Source organism: Oncorhynchus tshawytscha, linkage group LG16, assembly GCF_018296145.1.
Source record: "Oncorhynchus tshawytscha isolate Ot180627B linkage group LG16, Otsh_v2.0, whole genome shotgun sequence".
Taxonomy (NCBI): Eukaryota; Metazoa; Chordata; class Actinopteri; order Salmoniformes; family Salmonidae; genus Oncorhynchus; species Oncorhynchus tshawytscha.
In genome coordinates, this window is record NC_056444.1 from 77,683,436 (window position 1) to 77,699,625 (window position 16,190).

At 42.8% G+C, this 16,190-nt stretch overlaps 1 protein-coding gene across 1 annotated transcript; it reads left to right on the plus strand.

Moving 5' to 3' along the window:
* Positions 1–5,704: 5,704 nt before the first annotated feature.
* Positions 5,705–16,190, plus strand: LOC112216378 (myeloperoxidase-like). Its single transcript, XM_042299694.1, has 13 exons — positions 5,705–5,837; positions 6,534–6,693; positions 7,612–7,796; positions 7,913–8,045; positions 8,805–8,934; positions 9,058–9,264; positions 9,401–9,764; positions 10,158–10,318; positions 11,151–11,409; positions 11,826–11,996; positions 14,519–14,756; positions 15,005–15,254; positions 15,413–16,190. Exons 2-13 carry the CDS (start codon positions 6,536–6,538, stop codon positions 15,416–15,418), a joined length of 2,262 nt encoding a protein of 753 aa, XP_042155628.1. The 5' UTR covers positions 5,705–5,837; positions 6,534–6,535; the 3' UTR covers positions 15,419–16,190.

A 16,190-nucleotide genomic window follows, 5' to 3' on the forward strand; every position in this document is an offset into this window, starting at 1 on the left:
CCTTTGGGATGATTTGGAAAGTTGACTGTGAGCCAGGCCTAATCGCCCAACATCAGTGCACAATCTCACTAATGCTCTTGTGGCTGAATGGAAGCAAGTCCCCGCAACAATGTTCCAACATCTAGTGGAAATCCTTATCAGAAGAGTGGAGGCTGTTACAGCAGCAAAGGGTGGAACAATTCCATATTAATGCCCATGATTTTGGAATGATATGTTTGACAAACAGGTGGCCACATACTGTATCTCTGTCGTATTTGCTTGCTGGTTATTCATTACATGCCTTCTCCATTCATTTTCTTTCAAAGCTATAAACTTCCCCATTGTATAACCTTGGTACATTTCCTTAACGTGCAATAAGAAAGGTGAAGAGTTTATCAGAAAATTAGATTCACTGTCTTTCAAACACCGGCACATTTTTCACATGCAAGTGGTGTATTTTCAAAGTTCTTAGTACAAAACTCAAAACGGATAGCACTTGTAAGGCCCCCGTCTTAAATTCATAACAAATCATCAGAAATGGAAGTATTTTAAAGACAGTATACTGTACAAACATATTGGTCTAGCTAGCACAATGTGTGTATTCCATTTCTGCCCCATGCAACATTGTAAATGATCACATTTTCTACGTGACTTGTCAACTGATACAGTATCACGTCTCTCTGCTTGCCAAAATTCAATCGGCTTACTGTGTCTAAATTAAATTCCAATACCATATACCACAGCTAAGGGATGTTCTTAGGCGTGACGCAGAGTGCCTGGATACAGCCCTTAGCCCTGGTATATTGGCCATATACCACAACCCCCGGAGGTGCCTTATTGTTATTATAAACTGGTTACCAACGTAAGTGGAATACGGGTCTGATATACCATAGTATGTCAGCCAATCAGCATTCAGGGCTCGAACCACCCAGTTTATAAATTGTTATATACAACCTGTATTTGAGCAGTGCATTTTACACTACTCTATAATGGTAGCACATGGCAGTCTTTCTACTTTGTCCTGTTGAAGCACACTGGCTGATGGACGATGATGTAGTATTTACAGCCACATCCATACATCATTTGGTTTTACCTTCCAACGTAAATTGATGGCACTTTATTCATTCGTGTTTTAAAAATATTGAATTTTAGTGATCAACAGTTATCAAACTATGTAGATAACCAAATCTGTATATAGCAAAGTTTAAGTACTTATCAGTGTTGAGCAGTTTGGTTAAATCAAATCAAACTTTATTTGTCACATGCGCCAAATACAACAAGTGTAGACTTTACTGTGAAATGCTTACTTACAAGCCCTTAACCAACAGTGCAGTTCAAGAATTAGAAAATATTTACCAAGTAGAATCAAATAAAAAGTAATAATACAAAATAACTCAATAAGAATAACAATAATGAGGCTATATACAGGGGACACCGGTACCGAGTCAGTGTGCGGGGGTACAGGCTAGTTGAGGTAATATGTAGGTGGGGGCGAAATTACTATGCATAGGTAACAAACAGCGAGTAGCAGCAGTGTACAAAAGGGGGGTCAATGTAAAATGTCCGGTGGCGATTTATGAACTGTTCAGCAGTCTTATTTATTTATGGCTTTGGGGTAGAAGCTGTTGAGGAGCCTTTTGGTCCTGGACTTGACGCTCCAGTACCGCTTGCCGTGCGGTAGCAGAGAAAACAGTCTATAACTTGAGTGACTTGAGTCTCTGACAATTTTATGGGCTTTCCTCTGACACCGCCTATTATATAGGTCCTGGATGGCAGGAAGCTTGGCGCCAGTGATGTACAGGGCCGTTCGGACTACCCTCTGTAGCGCCTTACGGTCAGATGCCGAGCAGGTGCCATATCAGGCGGTGATGCAACCGTTCAGGATGCTCTCGGTGGTGCAGCTGTAGAACCTTTTGAGGATCTGGGGACCCATGATAAATATTTTCAGTCTCCTGAGGGGGAAAAGGTTTTGTTGTGCCCTCTTCACAACTGTCTTGGTATGTTTGGACCATGATAGTTCGTTGGTGATGTAGACGCCAAGGAACTTGAAGCTCTCGACCCGCTCCACCATAATCCTGTCGATGTTAATGGGGTCCTGTTCGGTCCGCCTTTTCCTGTAGTCCACAATCAGCTCCTTTGTCTTGATCACGTTGAGGGAGAGGTTGTTGTCCTTGCACCACACTGCCAGTTCTCTGACCTCCTCCCTATAGGCCATCTCATCGTTGTCGGTGCTCAGGCCTACCACTGTTGTGTCGTCAGCAAACATAATGATGGTGTTGGAGTCGTGTTTGGCCACGCAGTTGTGGGTGAACAAGGAACACAGGAGGAGACTAAGTACACACCCCTGAGGGGCCCCAGTGTTAAGGATCAGCGTGGCCGACGTGTTGTTGCCTACTCTTACCACCTGGGGGCGTCCCGTCAGTAAGTCCAGGATCGAGTTGCAGAGGGAGGTGTTTAGACCCAGAGTCCTTAGCTTAGCGATGAGCTTCGTGGGCACTATGGTGTTGAACACTGATCTGTAGTCAATGAACAGCATTCTCACATAGGTGTTCCTGTTGTCCAGGTGAGAAAGGGCAGTGTGGAGTGCGATTGAAATTGTGTCATCTGTGGATCTGTGGGGCTGCATGCAAATTGGCGTGGGTCTAGGGTGTCTGGGAGGATGCTGTTGATGTGAGCCAGCACTTCATGGCTACCGACATGAGTGCCACGGGGCGGTAATCATTTAGGCAGGTTACCTTTGCTTCCTTGGGCCCAGGGACTATGGTGGTCTGCTTGAAACATGTAGGTATTACAGACTCGGTCAGGGAGACGTTGAAAATGTCAGTGAAAAAACTTGCCAGTTGGTCCGCGCATGCTTTGATACACGTCCTGGTAATCCGTCTGGCCCAGCGGCTTTGTGAATGTTGACCTGTTTAAAGGTTTTGTGTAGTAGGATTCAGTCTTAATCCTGTATTGACTCTTTGCTTGTTTGATGGTTCGTCTGAGGGCATAGCAGGATTCCTTATAAGCATCCGGATTATTCTCCCGTTCCTTGAAAGTAGCAGCTCTAGAGTTTAGCTCGATGTGGATGTTGCCTGTAATCCAAGGCTTCTGGTTGGGATATGTATGTACAGTTACTGTGGGGATGATGTCATCGATGCACTTATTGATGAAGCCGATCTACTATGCATACAGTTGAAGTCGGAAGTTTACATACACCTTAGCCAAATACATTTAAACTCAGTTTTTCACAATTCCTGACATTTAATCATAGTAAAAATTCCCTGTCTTCAGGTCAGTTAGGATCACCACTTTATTTTAAGAATGTGAAATGTCAGAATAATAGTACAGATAATTATTTATTTCAGCTTTTATTTCTTTCATCACATTCCCAGTGGGTCAGAAGTTTACAAACACTCAATTAGAGCTGGTGTAACCGAGTCAGGTTTGTAGGCCTCCTTTGCTCGCACATGCTTTTTCAGTTCTGCCTAGAAATGTTCTATGGGATTGAGGTCAGGGCTTTGTGCTGGCCACTCCAATACCTTGACTTTGTTTTCCTTAAGCCGTTTTGCCACAACGTTGGAAGAATGCGTGGGGTCATTGTCCATTTGGAAGACCCATTTGCGACCAAGCTTTAACTTCCTGACTGATGTCCTGAGATGTTGCTTCAATACATCCATATATTTGTCCTTCCTCATGAAGCCATCTATTCTGTGAAGTGCACCAGTCCCTCCTGCAGCAAAGCACCCGCACAACATGATGCTGCCACCCCCGTGCTTCAAGGTTGAGATGGTGTTCTTCAGCTTGCAAGCGTCCCGCTTTTTCCTCCAAAAATAACGATGGCCATTATGGCCAAACAATTCTATTTTTGTTTCATCATACCAGAGGACATTTCTCCAAAAGTACGATCTTTGTCCCCATGTGCAGTTGCAAACCATAGTCTGGCTTTTTATGGCGGTTTTGGAGCAGTGGCTTCTTCCTTGCTGAGCGGCCTTTCAGGTTATGTCAATATAGGACTCGTTTTTACTGTGGGTATAGATACTTTTATACCTGTTTACTCCAGCATCCTAACAAGGTCCTTTGCTGTTATTCTGGGATTGATTTGCACCAAAGAGGCACTGAGTTTGAAGGTAGGCCTTGAAATACATCCACAGGTACACCTCCAATTGAATCAAATAATGTCAATTAGCCTATCAGAAGCTTCTAAAGCCATGACATCATTTTCTGGAATTTTCCAAGCTGTTGAAAGGCACAGTCAACTAAGTGTATGTAAACTTCTGACCCACTGGAATTGTGATACAGTGAATTATAAGTGAAATAATCTGTCTGTAAACAATTGTTGGGAAAATGACTTGTGTCATGCACAAAGTAGATGTCCGAAACGACTTTCCAAAACTATAGTTTGTCAACAAGTCATTTGTGGAGTGGTTGAAAAATGAGTTTTAATGACTCCAACCTCCAAAGTGTATGTAAACTTCCGACTTCAACTGTACATTGATTCTTGAAATCACTATGTTGGCTTGCATCGGTGCAAGAAACCAAATATATTTTGTCCCCCATATGGCAGGATAGGCCATGGAAGCAATACTGCCTAAGGTGTAGAGGCTAAAATTGTCTATTTTAATGATCTGTTTTGATGTTTGTGCACAGAGTTCTGTAAATTCACCAAAGTGACTGAAAAAAGAACAGCAGTAATCAGCCAGGTAAAACAAAACTATATATTGTGTTCTGAAACATATTGTAGTATCATTGTTTGAGACGAGTGAATGGTCATCCCCTAACCAGACACAAACCCTGAAAATCAGATGGGTTATCACGGAACAAACCGTCGTCACAGGTCAAATATTCCCTCTGTATTTCCTCTTACCATTACACAAAGAATAAAAAATGCTGCAGTGCATACAAGGAAATGATCTGGCACCATCTCTGAAATGTTGTTAGTCAAGTGTCATTCACTGCAACAAGGAAGAATGATGGTGAATATATATTATATTTCCAATGACCTTTGTCATTTTGGAGTTAAGCTTTTACTCAAACTTCCCTGTGGAGGTTATTTCAACAGACTATAGCTAGCTCTGGGGTTCTACCCAATGGACCAATTTGACTTGATAAAAGTAAAGTTTGTGACTAGAAATCAGTGCTTTACGATACAATCCTAAAGCACATATTTAAATTACAATGCACAAGTCTGTTGCATGATGTCAATTTCGCTAATTCAAATATCGTGAAGCTGCAATCTTTTAAACTATTTTGGGTTTCAGGTAGAACCCTTTTGGGTTCCATGTAGAACCCTCTGTGGAAAGGGTTTTACATGGAACCTAAAAGGGTTCTTTAAAGAGCGGTGGCAAAGAACCCTTTAATTAATTAAGGTTCTAGATATTTTTAAAAAGAGCGGTGAACTTATATAAATTGTACTGGTTCGTAAGTGCGCCATTACCGAGAAGCTCTGAGTACACAGCAGCTCAAAATAAAGTAATTCATTGATTCTTGTAAGCCCAGACCATAGACCATGCAGGCATAACCATCACAATCATTTAACTCATGATGTTGCAAAATGGTTCTAGCAGGAAACAGCTGGCTAGAATATAGAGTAAGCATTTAACATTTTCCTTGACTGACTCAAAAGTAGCACATTAAATGATATGATCAGTTAATGATCGATTTGGTCAAGGCAAAAGGAAGAAGGAAGTTGCATGATGTCATCATTGGTAGGCCGTCATTGTAAATAACAACGTGCCTAGTTCAATAAAAATAAAATATTAGATAATAGGGGTGGGGCTTTGTAACATTGACTATAAATTGAACTGTTAGAGAGGACTCTATCTTCAGACGAATTTACTTCTCAACAAGACTTCACAACAAGAGTTGTTCAAACAAAGGTATGATTGAATAAAATACATTTGCTGTATGTTTCCCTTGTCTGGTCAGATCATCAGGTTATATTTGAGTTTTTCTGTTAACCATGGTAATTCTGATCCATGCATGAATGTGTTATTAACAGGGATGTCAAATTATTCAAACATTGAATTGATTTAATCGCTACATTTGCTGCGATTAATCGGAATTAATTGCAAATTCAGAATTTGCTCAAACTAAGCTGTATTTTTTCATACCAAAAAAATATTACAAGAATATTGACGTCTTGATTTTGTAAGTAACAGTAAGCAAAATTAGGTACATTTAGAAAGCACACTTTCGTTAACCTCAATGTCAACTTATTTTTACATTTATTGTTGTTGTTATCTGTATAGATTATGTATTGTTATCTGTATAGATTATGTATTACAGATGTTTTCAAGTGCATTTTCAATGTTTTCAGACAATGCGGTTAATCACAATAAAAAAAAACAGTGCAATAAAATGATATGAAGTTAACTCGAGTTAGCAGACTTACTCTGACAGCCCTAGTTTTTAATATGATTATTTTAATATGATTATTATTCTTTGAGAAGTCTCTGTAGTTCTCTCACAATTTGTAAAACAGCTAGAAGCAAAATACTTGCTCATTACATTGAAGAGAGCAGCATGTTTTTTTAAGGATGATAAACTGATAAACCTCCCTTTCTGCTTTCTAGAGATGAAGCCGTTTCCCTCCCTCCTGGCATTGGAGCTGTGCCTGATGTTCATCCAGCCAGCACTGTCCACACAGGAAAGTTTGGGTGGCCCTTTCATTCACAGTTCAATAGAGGAGGCAAAGAGACTCGTAGATGAAGCCTACAAGTACTCCAGAGAAAAGTGAGTAAACCTGACAGTTGATCTCTTCAGATGTAGTCAATCATCTCTGTCTTTGTAAATTGGGTCAAATGAAATGACCAGCACTAGTGTCTTACTCCGTATGCAACTAGCACAATTGTCTCACTCAGTCGAAGAAACAGATTTGCACCAGCTTTGTCTTTCTAATTTTTCAATTTGCTTTAATTGTACCTTTTGTATTTCCTTTAGAAAATAATAGGTTCACTATTTCTATTTCTCATAAGTTCTTATGATTAGTACAATAAATCTGCCATTGTACAAAGATTTTAATTCAACTGCAGGAGCTTGTTTCTGTTCAAAACTAAATCATATGCTTGTCCAGTGGTGGAAAAACTACCCAATTGTCATACTTGAGTAAAAAATAAAGATACCTTTAACAGAAAATTATGTCACCAAGTAAAATACTACTTGAATAAAAGTCCAAAGGTATTTGGTTTTAAATATTCTTAATAAGTATCAAAAGTAAATGTAAAATATAGTTAAGTACTAAAAGTATAAATCATTTTACATTCCTTACATTAAGCAAATCAGACAGCATCATTTTCTTTTTTATTTACAGATAGCCAGGGACACACTCCAACATAATTTAGAAACCAAGCGTTTGTGTTTAGTGAGTCAGCCAGATCAGAGGCAGTAGGGACAACCAGGGATGTTCTCTTAATAACTGTGTGAATTTGACCATTTTCCTGTCAAAATGTAACAAGTACTTTTGGATGTCAGGGAAAATGTATGGAGTAAAAAGTACATATTTTCTTAAGGAATGAACTGAAGTTAAAGTAAAAGTTGTCAAAAAATATAAATAGTAAAGTAAGGTACAGATACACCAAATAACTACTTAAGTAGTACTTTAAAGTATTTTTACTGAAGTACTTTACACCACTGTGCTTGTCCATTCCATAGGAGTCTGGAGAGAGTGCGTGGACAGTCCATCAGGCCCTCAGATATCCTGCGTCTCCTGAAACAGCCTGCCAGGGACACGCGCTCTGCTGTTCGGTCTGCAGACTACCTGGAGAACACCTTGAGGCTGATCCATGAGAAAGTCCACCGTACCCACAGGCTGCACAAACGTTCGCTCAACGCAACAGGTCAGTTGCACACAAATATACATATGCACAAACACAAATACACTCAGACACACACACATACACCCATCCACACACAAACACATATTTCACATTATTCCTTATCTCTTGTTTCTCAGACCTCCTCACACCACAGGAGCTAGACACCATTGCACGGGTCACTGGCTGTGCAGCTCGTGTCAGCAAGCCCTCCTGCCGCAACATACCCAACATTAACAAGTACCGCACAGCCACCAGCGTCTGCAACAACCTGTGAGAGCACCAGGGCATGGCGGCTTTAATACTTTGACACAACAATTTGAAAGCCTTGTGCACAGTAGTTGTATAGGGTGGAATATAAAGGGAAGTGCAATCAGTGTAGGTCTGAGGTCTGGCTATACAGTCATAGGCTGCAGGAGATGTGGCTTTATACAGGTAACTACCAAAATAAAGGCAACACCAACATAAAGTGTCTTAATAGGGCGTTGGGCCACCACGATCCGCCAGAACAGCTTCAGAGCACCTTGTCATATATTCTACAAGTGTCTGGAACTCTATTGGAGGGATGTGACACCATTCTTCCACAGGAAATCCCATCATTTGGTGTTTTGTTGATGGTGGTGGAAAACGCTGTCTCAGGCGCCACTTCAGAATCTACCATAAGTGTTCAATTGGGTTGAGATCTGGTGACTGACAGCCATGGCATATGGTTTACATCGTTTTCATGCTTATCAAACCATTCAGTGCTCTATAGATGGGGGCATTGTCATCCTATATTGGCATAGCCATGGTTGCCAAAATAATTGCCAAAATAATGGCATGCCCAGCATTATTATACATGACCCTAAGCATGATGGGATTTTAATAGCTTAATTAACTCAGGAACCACACCTGTGTGGAAGCACCGGCTTTCAATATACTTTGTATCCCTCATTTACTCAAGTGTTTCCGTTATTTTGGCAGTTACCTGTACCTTGAGTTTCTCAAGCGAGGTTTCTCTATTCTGATTTGTATTTTCTTCCTTCTTATTAGAAAGTCTCCTCGTCTGGGAGCCTCAAACACCCCCTTCACTCGTTGGCTGCCTGCTCAGTATGACGATGGGGTCTCTAGACCCAAAAGCTGGGACCCAAATAGGAGCTTCAACAACTTTGTGCTCCCTCTGGTATGATGACAATACATAGACATAGTTGCAATAACTGCCACTATTTCACCACAAGTTAGATATAAAGTAACATAATTGTATTTCATTGTTCTCCCTCTGCCCTGCTTCCCTCCATGTGTGCAGGTAAGGGAGGTCTCTAACCGTATCCTGGCAACCAATGACGCCAGTGTAGAGAGCGATCGCGAGTTCACACACATGGTCACTATTTTTGGCCAGTGGAACGACCATGACCTGACATTCACGCCCTCCTCCCCCAGCATCCGCGCCTTCAGCAACGGCCTGGACTGTGATGAGAGCTGTGAACGCTCCGAGCCCTGTTTCCCCATCCAGGTCAGTCACAGCTCTCACATCACATCCCACAGCCTAACACTTACAACAGGCACCCCTGGTATCTGGCCCTTTTCGATCCATGGTCCCTGGATTATTAGTTCTTCAACCTCTGTCTTGTCTTTTCCTCCATGACCAGATTCCTCTCAATGACCCACGCTTGCCCACTGGCCCAGACAGCTGCATCCCGGTCTTCCGATCAGCGCCTGTGTGCGGCACAGGAAAGTCTGCTTTCAATTTCGGTGACATGGCCAACAGGAGGGAGCAGATCAATGCCCTGAATGCCTTCCTGGACTTGGGGCAGGTGTACGGCTCTGAGGAGGGGTTGGCGCGTGACCTACGTGACCTCACCAACGATGGAGGCCTGCTACGTATCAACAAAGAGTTCACAGACAACGGACGTGAGTTTCTTCCCTTCACTGACGTGAAGGGGAACATGTGTGCCACCCGCAGGAGAATCACCAACGACACCAATGCCAAGGAGGTGCCCTGCTTCGTTGCAGGTTAGCCTTTCAACTCCATTTGTCCAAAGAGTAGACCAATGTATATTTAAGTTAAAGTCTAAGACACAGAATGATGACAAAAAGCGATAGAACTTTGACCAGAGGAATTCTTTGACTTCCCATGTACAATAGTTGTCCGGATACAGAAAGACAATGTATATGATGTTCATCTCAATCACTATTTGGCCTCACCTTTAAGTCTCTGGCCTCACCTGTAAGTCTCTGGCCTCACCTGTAAGTCTCTGGTCTCACCTGTAAGGCTCGGGCCTCACCTGTAAGGCTCTGGCCTCACCTGTAAGGCTCTGGCCTCACCTATAAGGCTCTGGCCTCACCTATAAGGCTCTGGCCTCACCTGTAAGGCTCTGGTCTCACCTGTATGTCTCTGTCTGCCAGGTGATGTTCGTGTGGATGAGAACATAGCTTTGACATCCATTCACACAATGTTCTTGCGTGAGCACAACCGTCTGGCCGGTGCCCTGCTTCGTCTCAACCCACATTGGGACAGTGAGACACTCTATCAGGAGGCTCGCAAGATCATGGGCGCATACACCCAGGTACCAGTAACAGACAGATATCACCAACCAGGTACCAGTAACAGACTGATATCACCACCCAGGTACCAGTAACAGACTGATATCACCCCCCAGGTACCAGTAACAGACTGATATCACCAACCAGGTACCAGTAACAGACTGATATCACCACCCAGGTACCTGTAACAGACTGATATCACCACCTAGGTACCAGTAACAGACTGATATCACCACCCAGGTACCAGTAACAGACTGATATCACCAACCAGGTACCAGTAACAGACTGATATCACCACCCAGGTACCTGTAACAGACTGATATCACCACCCAGGTACCAGTAACAGACTGATATCACCAACCAGGTACCAGTAACAGACTGATATCACCACCCAGGTACCTATAACAGACTGATATCACCACCCAGGTACCAGTAAAATACTGATATCACCAACCAGGTACCAGTAACAGACTGATATCACCAACCAGGAGGTAACAGACTCATATCACCACCCAGGTACCAGTAACAGACTCTATTCACCACCCAGGTACCAGTAACAGACTGATATCACCAACAAGGTACCAGAAACAGACTGATATCACCAATAAGGTACCAGTAACAGACTGATATCACTACCCAGGTACCAGTAACAGACTGATATCGCCACCCAGGTACCAGTAACAGACTGATATCACCACCCAGGTACCAGTAACAGACTGATATCACCACCCAGGTACCAGTAACAGACTCTATTCACCACCCAGGTACCAGTAACAGACTGAAAGCACCACCCAGGTACCAGTAACAGACTCTATTCACCACCCAGGTACCAGTAACAGACTCCCTCCCTCCCAGGTGTTTGTGTTCAGGGACTACCTGCCGCACATTGTGGGCCCAGACACCATGGCCCGGCAGCTCGGCCGTTACCCTGGCTACAACAAGACGATTGATCCCAGCATTGCCAACGTGTTTGCGACAGCAGCGTACCGCTTTGCCCATCTGGCCATCCAGCCCACGCTGTCCCGCCTGGACATCAACAACAAGGAGAATCCCATGTTCCCCAGCGTGCCCCTTTTCAAGGCCTTCTTCACCCCCTGGAGGCTGGTGTTTGAGGGTGAGTGGTGGTGGGTCACATAGGAATGCTTTGCAGACCCCTCTGCCAGTTGTAAACTCTCTGGATTATTAATTAAGCAATCAGGCATGATGGGGTGTGGTATATGGCCAATATACCACGGCCAAGGGATGTTCTTAGGCACGATGCAACGCGGAGTGCCTGAATACAGCCCTTAGCTGTGGTATATTGGCCATATACCACAAACCCCCGAGGTGCCTTATTGCTATTATAAACTGGTTACCAACGTCATTAGAGCAGTAAAACTAAATGTTTTGTCATTTCAGTGGTATACGGTCTGATATACCATGGCTGTCAGCCAATCAGCATTCAGGGCTTGAACCACCCCTTTTATAACAGTCTATGATGGGGGGGAAGGTAAAAAAAAAACATCCTATTCTTTGTCTGTCCTCCTTTAGGTGGTATCGACCCTCTTATCCGTGGTCTGGTGGGTCACCCTGCTAAGCTGAACACCCAGAACCACATGATGGTGGATGCTCTGAGGGAGAAACTCTTCCAGTTCATAAACCATCTGGCTCTGGACCTGGGCTCCCTCAACATGCAGCGTGGACGTGACCATGGCCTGCCTGGTACACACCTTCCATTTTCCCTCTATACTGTTACCCTGATACCACATCTAAACACATCTATACTGTTACCCTGATACCACAGATAAACACATCTATACTGTTACCCTGATACCACATCTATACAGTTACCCTGATACCACAGATAAACACATCTACACTGTTACCCTGATACCACATCTATACTGTTACCCTGATACCACAGATAAACACATCTATACTGTTACCCTGATACCACATCTATACAGTTACCCTGATACCACAGATAACCACATCTCTACTGTTACCCTGATACCACATCTATACTGGTACCCTGATACCACAAATAAACACATCTATTCAGTTACCCTGATACCACATATAAACACATCTATACAGTTACCCTGATACCACAGATAAACACATCTATACTGTTACCCTGATACCACAGATAAACACATCTATTCAGTTACACTGATACCACAGATAAACACATCTATTCAGTTACCTTGATACCACATCTATACAGTTACCCTGATACCACAGATAACCACATATATACTGTTACCCTGATACCACAGATAACCACATATATACTGTTACCCTGATACCACAGATAAACACATCTATTCAGTTACCCTGATACCACAGATAAACACATCTATACAGTTACCCTGATACCACAGATAAACACATCTATACAGTTACCCTGATACCACATACAGTGCCTTGCGAAAGTATTCGGCCCCCTTGAACTTTGCGACCTTTTGCCACATTTCAGGCTTCAAACATAAAGATATAAAACTGTATTTTTTTGTGAAGAATCAACAACAAGTGGGACACAATCATGAAGTGGAACGACATTTATTGGATATTTCAAACTTTTTTAACAAATAAAAAATTATTCAGCCCCTTTACTTTCAGTGCAGCAAACTCTCTCCAGAAGTTCAGTGAGGATCTCTGAATGATCCAATGTTGACCTAAATGACTAATGATGATAAATACAATCCACCGGTGTGTAATCAAGTCTCCGTATAAATGCACCTGCACTGTGATAGTCTCAGAGGTCCGTTAAAAGCGCAGAGAGCATCATGAAGAACAAGGAACACACCAGGCAGGTCTGAGATACTGTTGTGAAGAAGTGTAAAGCCGGATTTGGATACAAAAAGATTTCCCAAGCTTTAAACATCCCAAGGAGCACTGTGCAAGCGATAATATTGAAATGGAAGGAGTATCAGACCACTGCAAATCTACCAAGACCTGGCCGTCACTCTAAACTTTCAGCTCATACAAGGAGAAGACTGATCAGAGATGCAGCCAAGAGGCCCATGATCACTCTGGATGAACTGCAGAGATCTACAGCTGAGGTGGGAGACTCTGTCCATAGGACAACAATCAGTCGTATATTGCACAAATCGGGCCTTTATGGAAGAGTGGCAAGAAGAAAGCCATTTCTTAAAGATATCCATAAAAAGTGTTGTTTAAAGTTTGCCACAAGCCACCTGGGAGACACACCAAACATGTGGAAGAAGGTGCTCTGGTCAGATGAAACCAAAATGTAACTTTTTGGCAACAATGCAAAACGTTATGTTTGGCGTAAAAGCAACACAGCTCATCACCCTGAACACCCCATCCCCACTGTCAAACATGGTGGTGGCAGCATCATGGTTTGGGCCTGCTTTTCTTCAGCAGGGACAGGGAAGATGGTTAAAATTGATGGGAAGATGGATGGAGCCAAATACAGGACCATTCTGGAAGAAAACCTGATGGAGTCTGCAAAAGACCTGAGACTGGGACGGAGATTTGTCTTCCAACAAGACAATGATCCAAAACATAAAGCAAAATCTACAATGGAATGGTTCAAAAATAAACATATACAGGTGTTAGAATGGCCAAGTCAAAGTCCAGACCTGAATCCAATCGAGAATCTGTGGAAAGAACTGAAAACTGCTGTTCACAAATGCTCTCCATCCAACCTCACTGAGCTCGAGCTGTTTTGCAAGGAGGAATGGGAAAAAATTCAGTCTCTCGATGTGCAAAACTGATAGAGACATACCCCAAGCGACTTACAGCTGTAATCGCAGCAAAAGGTGGTGCTACAAAGTATTAACTTAAAGGGGCTGAATAATTTTGCACGCCCAATTTTTCAGTTTTTGATTTGTTAAAAAAGTTTGAAATATCCAATAAATGTCGTTCCACTTCATGATTGTGTCCCACTTGTTGTTGATTCTTCACAAAAAAATACAGTTTTATATCTTTATGTTTGAAGCCTGAAATGTGGCAAAAGGTCGCAAAGTTCAAGGGGGCCGAATATTTTCGCAAGGCACTGTATAAACACATCTATACAGTTACCCTGATACCACAGATAAACACATCTATACAGTTACCCTGATACCACATATAAACACACCTATACCATTAAACTCATATCCTTTGGCTGTTAACACAAAATCAATCATCTTTCGAATTCCTCTCGTCTTCCATATACTGTATCTCTATTGGTCAGTTCCATTCACTTATTACTTCCTTTCTCTTCCCTAACCTAGATTACAACGCTTGGCGTAAATTCTGTGGGCTCTCAACACCTAGTAACCTGGGCGAGCTGGCCGTGGTTCTGAACAACACAGACCTGGCCTTCAGACTGCTGCAGCTCTACGGCACCCCAGATAACATTGACGTGTGGATGGGGGGCGTGGCTGAACCCTTCGTACACAGGGGCCGCGTCGGGCCTCTCTTCGCCTGCCTCATCGCCACCCAGTTCCAGAAGATCCGCCAGGGAGACAGGTGTGTGTGAGTGAGTGAGTGAGTGAGTGAGTGAGTGAGTGAGTGAGTGAGTGAGTGAGTGAGTGAGTGAGTGAGTGAGTGAGTGAGTGAGTGAGAGAGATGCCCACATCTTGGTGGGCATTGACTGACCTGCATCATGTAAGGTATTTGACATAGTACTGCCAGAGTGCAGTTTATTATTGTTTTTAAAGGTCCAGTGTGTGTTTGTCTGTCATAGTATGTGTCTCTTATCGCTTGTTGATCCCCAGGCTATGGTATGAAAACCCAGGCGTCTTCACCTCGGCACAGAGGAAGGCCCTGAAAAATGTATCTCTGGCTCAGATCATCTGTGACAACACTGGCATTACAGCCGTGTCACGTGACCCCTTCCTCATCCCTGAGGGAGGGAACACACCCATCAAGTGCAACAACATCCAGCAATTAAACCTTAGTGCCTGGAAGGATAGCACTTCTACGGCCGATCAGGAGCAGCAGGAGAATTCGGACCAGGACAACGAGGTAGTAGATTGAACTACAATATCAGTTAAGGTGTTTTTTAATCCATCGACACCTGTCTCTCTCTACCCCTACACCCTCTCTCGCCTCTTTCCTTCTGCCCATCTCTCCATCTAACCCTCTCTCCAAACATCATCCTATTTTTCTCTATTCCTCTCTAGATCTGATGTGAGCCCCTCCCCCAGACCCCCCCAGACACCCCAGGGCCCAGCAGCAACATATGCCATCAGCAGCTCTCCGCCTTCTCTGTCCAGCTGACCAACAACTTTCTCACACACAACAACGCCATCGTTTTTAGCCAGGTTGTCTACAACAGGCCGAACCATTACAATAAAAACTCAGGGGTGTTCCTAACCACCAGCACCACATCTTGTGATACCAGTTTTCCTTTAGTTCCTTAGTGTGGACCTGTGGCTTAACAATGAGGTGAGTTGTGTCAATGGCCTCACTTCAGACAGCTTCTGCACTTCTTGCAGTTGGTCAAGGTCAATTAACTAGTAAGGGTGTTTGCCATTTTAAACAGGATTGTAAAAAATATTTTCTTTGGAATCTTCTATGTGTTGCTATGACAATTAATTAAGCAGTACTTCATAAATGTGTATGTATTGATTTATGAGAAGAAATGTAAAAGACTTGCCTTTATAAAAGCGTTTGGAAATCATAGTTATTTTTTTCCCCCAAAATGTCTATATATACACACCGCCTTACCTCAAACACATACAATGGCACTAAACGTGGTACTAATGTCAATCAGCTAGAAGTTCTAGTAGCACATTTTGGATAATTGTGTAATTAGTTCATTATCAGCAATCTTAGATTATATTTGTAGCCTATGTTCATGTCAGTTATCATAAGACTTTGCTAATTGTAGATTTTGTACTGATTTAAATGTTTACTGCTTGTTATGGTGCATTTCGCTAATCTTTTATTTTATTGAAA